The 3,873-nt window shown below is 35.2% G+C and overlaps 1 protein-coding gene across 2 annotated transcripts; it reads right to left on the bottom strand.

Annotated features, from left to right (window-relative positions):
- Positions 1 to 1,114: 1,114 nt before the first annotated feature.
- Positions 1,115 to 2,287, bottom strand: LOC108353999 (uncharacterized). Of its 2 annotated transcripts, none has more exons than XM_017605192.1 (3): positions 1,673 to 2,287; positions 1,470 to 1,606; positions 1,115 to 1,414 (listed from the first exon to the last, which is right to left on the bottom strand). In XM_017605192.1, the coding sequence occupies exons 1-3, from the start codon at positions 1,910 to 1,912 to the stop codon at positions 1,366 to 1,368; spliced, it is 426 nt and encodes a 141-aa protein (XP_017460681.1). In that variant the 5' UTR covers positions 1,913 to 2,287; the 3' UTR covers positions 1,115 to 1,365. The 2 variants fall into 2 exon arrangements, with proteins under 2 accessions (XP_017460681.1, XP_017460680.1); XM_017605191.1 differs by having other exon boundaries at positions 1,115 to 1,403.
- Between the last annotated feature and the right edge of the window lie 1,586 nt (positions 2,288 to 3,873).

The following is a 3,873-nucleotide window of genomic DNA, read 5'->3' as shown; positions in this document are numbered from 1 at the left end:
AAGTTATAATACCCTTGTGCACAAGTGCGCTCGGGTATAAAAATTTATGGCATCTGTATCAACCAACAAAATAGGTCTGTGTAATGAACAGAAAAAAGTTCAGAGCAGGGCAGCTGTCAAAATAGAAACAGAGCAACTCAGGCTGTGTGTCAATTGGTATATTTTTTCGTCAGAGTAAAATGAGGTGAACAAATGGGTAAACTTTACGAGAGTGCACCAGGCTTTGGGAAAAACTACTTTGGGGGAATGGTAGAGGGGGTCTTACACATCACAGCTGTGAAAGTAGACCCGAGAGGAAATTAATATTTTAGTGTATATATATATATGGGACCCTACCAAGGGTAAACTTTACGAGAGTGCACCAGGCTTTGGGAAAAACTGCTTTGGGTGAATGGTAGAGGGGGTCTTACACATCACAGCTGTGAAAGTAGACCCGAGAGGAAATTAATATTTTAGTGTGTAAATATATGGGGACCTACCAAAAATCTGATAAAATATATCAAATGGGGTACCCAAAGACGCGTATTTACTTCTAGATTAAGAATCAGAAAACAGAATATCTCAATTCGATGAAAAGTTATCTGCGAAAAACCGCGCAAAAGCCCCTAAAAATTACACTTTCCGGTAAGAGACCGGGGGTTTAATCCACAATTTTTTTGTGTGAAACACCACCGACGGCTATTTTTATTATTTTGACATGTTGTCCCTTTTCTAAAGCATGGTGCACTCTCGTAAAGTTTACCCTTGGTAGGGTCCCATATATATATATACACTAAAATATTAATTTCCTCTCGGGTCTACTTTCACAGCTGTGATGTGTAAGACCCCCTCTATCATTCCCCCAAAGTAGTTTTTCCCAAAGCCTGGTGCACTCTCGTAAAGTTTACCCTGTTTTGAGCATACTCATGAAACAAAAGATAGAGCAGTGTTCATTAAACACAATTTTATGAAATATCTCAACCTGGCGTAAGCTAGAGCAGTCAATAAACAAACCTAATAGGGAACCAAATGTGGATTTTAAGAAAATAATCCAAAAAAAACAAGTAAGTAGGAAAAACAGACGAAAAAGACGAAAACTTTAAGTAAAAGTTAAAAAAAAAGTTGCCCAAATGGTCTCCAAAAACCGTGAGGGGTGTTTTTTTTACAAAAATGTCCTGCTTGATTGCATTTAAAGTATGAACAGCCCTGTATAAATCCTTACCCGAGCGAGGCTTTCTTTTGGGAATAGTGCGCAAATCTCCGAGACAACGGCAGCGAAATCGTTAGGCCTCAAGTGGACGTTCTGAAAAATTATATGCTCCACAATTATGTTGATGAGTACGTCACGGTTTGCGTTTTTAAAGCACTGCTTAGTGGCGTACACTTCTAGTAGGGCTCTTCCCTTAGCAGTTTCATCCAAAAGACTTGATAAATCCTAAATATAGTAGACAAAAAATTAAAATGTTTACTAAAAGTTGCGCATTAATTACTTTATTAAGACAGCCATGGACATTGGGTATATCTTGAAGAGGGGATGGCGCTGGAGATGAACTTTAAAGCTGCTTTGTTTCACCCATTTTAGAATGTCCGACCTTAACGAATCTTCTTCTTCACATTCAATACCAAACTAAAAATTATTTGAAAGAAAAAATCATTTCAAAATACTTGAGATAGGCTGCAAAGCACTACTTACCTCTTTCTTTCTCCATTCAAAGAGCTTGCTACGAAATTTTGCCCGGAGGCCAATCGGTGGAATAGCCTCCTTTATGTCATCCTTTTCTAGATACTGAAGGCTGTCAAAAGTTACCTGCGCATCTACACTTATATATATATATACATATTTAAAATTAGAATTTGTTAATATTAATAATAATAGACAAACTTGCTTTGAAGGTACACCAAAACTTTTGCTAATCCATGATCGTTCAGCCATTCGACCAGCTTTTTTCTATCTTCTTCGTCATTGGCTTCATCGATGGACACATTATTTTGGTCACTTTCAGTAAAATTCACATTCTCGAGTGCAAATTCTTGAACAATTGCGCTTTGTTCTTCCATAATTGTAACAATTTCACCATTTTCGGTGGATAAAACACCGTCTTTTAAATTTAATTTAATCGACATTTTTTCAAGCACGTGAAATAATTTGCAGCAAAGAACGAATCAGCTGATTGATTTAAAATGTTGCCATAGGTATTGATTTAATAATGATTCTTATTGATTCAATGCATTGCAATTTTGCTCAATGTTGTTTCAATATTGATTTAATGTTGTGCAATTTAGATTTAAAAATGTTTCAACTTAGCGTTAGAACCAATATCAAAAAATTTTAAAATATATGGTGCAAAATTAAAATAAAATTATTTCAATATTATTTTCGAAATAATTAATGAATACAATCAAATCAAAGTTGGAAATTGTTGAATTAATTTATTTAAATATTGTTTTTGCCCTAAGTTGAAAGATATTGAATTAATATTTCGCGATATTGTTTTTACAATGCACTTTTTGGCTCAGTGTATGTGTATTGGATTTCTGTAGAACAACGATACTCACCCATTTTAAAATTGCCACCAAATAGACTATACAGGTTCAATGACCCAATCATCGTTATCGCCAGGAATTGAAAAAGAAAAAATTTTTCAAATATACCGTGCTGTTAAACGGTAAAACATTGGATGATTTCAAGAACTTCATAACGGACTTACACTTTCGTTAGGTTATTTAGCTCCTTGTCTACCGTGGAAAAAACTAGTGTTACCCACCATTCATGTCTATTGGACCCCTGTGTAACTAATAATAATGTGTCTAACGAGCTCGGGCTGGTAGTTCCCGCTAGATTTACAATAGCAATACCAATTATTTAAGAAAACAACTGTCATGATCAAAAATGTATAGACTATATGAAATTAGGGAAAGTAAAGAAATTACGGAGCTCAAAAGTATCAGACATTGATATGGAAACAGAATATAATCTCTTTCGGCTCCTTGGACCCGGCCGGTAGACAAAGTATCAAGATGGCAATAGATATATGCCTTCTGACAACCACCAAATTGTAATATTGGCATATAAATGTTACAGTGGAAATCGTTATCGTGAATTGCTGGTGAAAATGTTGGGAAAAAAATGTTTCATTAAAAAAAAAAAATAGTTTTGGGCAAGACGAAGTTCGCCGGGTCTGATAGTAGAACTATAAATTCCATAAAAATTTATAACTTTTTCACGTTTATCAGCAGTTTGTGACGTCAGATGTAAGGATGTACATATGTATACCCCTAATATTTAATTCGCTTAAAATTTTACGGTGAATGAATGGAAAATATTCGTCCAATTTGAATATGTGCAAACTTTACATAAAAGAAAATACGGAAAGTTCGTCGAAACACTGAATACATTTAGAGCGCGTAAAGTACAGAGTGTTCAAGGTTGCCGTTGGGGTGCATTGCTGCTCGACCTAAGCACAGCAACAACATATTGTCCCGTTGGTTTAAACTAAAGTTAAAAACTCTGTAATGAAAACAATGAGTTCATATGCAATCGGCGCATGACAATAAGTTGGAATTTCATTAAAGCGAGGTTTAACAAAATACGAGTATGCATGGCCTTCTCCACAGCATCCTCATTACTGATGACGGAGATGATGATGAAAGCCTAACCGATATGCTATTGAGCTGTGGATACGAGTAGTTCAAAGTGGAAGTACGCATTTACATGGACATATACATATGTACATAAATACATAAGTATTAAGTAGAATATAGATATATGTCTATTTGAGCCAGAGGGATTATCGTTTTCCAACCGCCAGCAAGCGTACTCAAAGTTTAATTTATGAGTAGAAAGACTACCTACAATAAAGAAGAAACATACAAAAAGTATACATACGTATATGT

The sequence above is a fragment of the Rhagoletis zephyria genome, unplaced genomic scaffold (assembly GCF_001687245.7).
Source record: "Rhagoletis zephyria isolate East Lansing unplaced genomic scaffold, Rhagoletis_zephyria_1.1 Rzeph_scaffold_32721, whole genome shotgun sequence".
In the NCBI taxonomy this organism is placed as follows: domain Eukaryota; kingdom Metazoa; phylum Arthropoda; class Insecta; order Diptera; family Tephritidae; genus Rhagoletis; species Rhagoletis zephyria.
This window is presented reverse-complemented; position numbering and strand designations above follow the sequence as displayed.

What these genes read in the sequence shown, in the direction of transcription:
- LOC108353999 (XM_017605191.1), bottom strand. Translation starts at nt 1,912, where the DNA reads ATGGCTGAACGATCATGGATTAGCAAAAGTTTTGGTGTACCTTCAAAG. An exon ending in TTGAATGGAGAAAGAAAGAG is followed by an intron (nt 1,607 to 1,672) that starts GTAAGTAGTGCT and finishes AATAATTTTTAG; the next exon opens with TTTGGTATTGAATGTGAAGA. An exon ending in TCCATGGCTGTCTTAATAAA is followed by an intron (nt 1,404 to 1,469) that starts GTAATTAATGCG and finishes GGATTTATCAAG; the next exon opens with TCTTTTGGATGAAACTGCTA.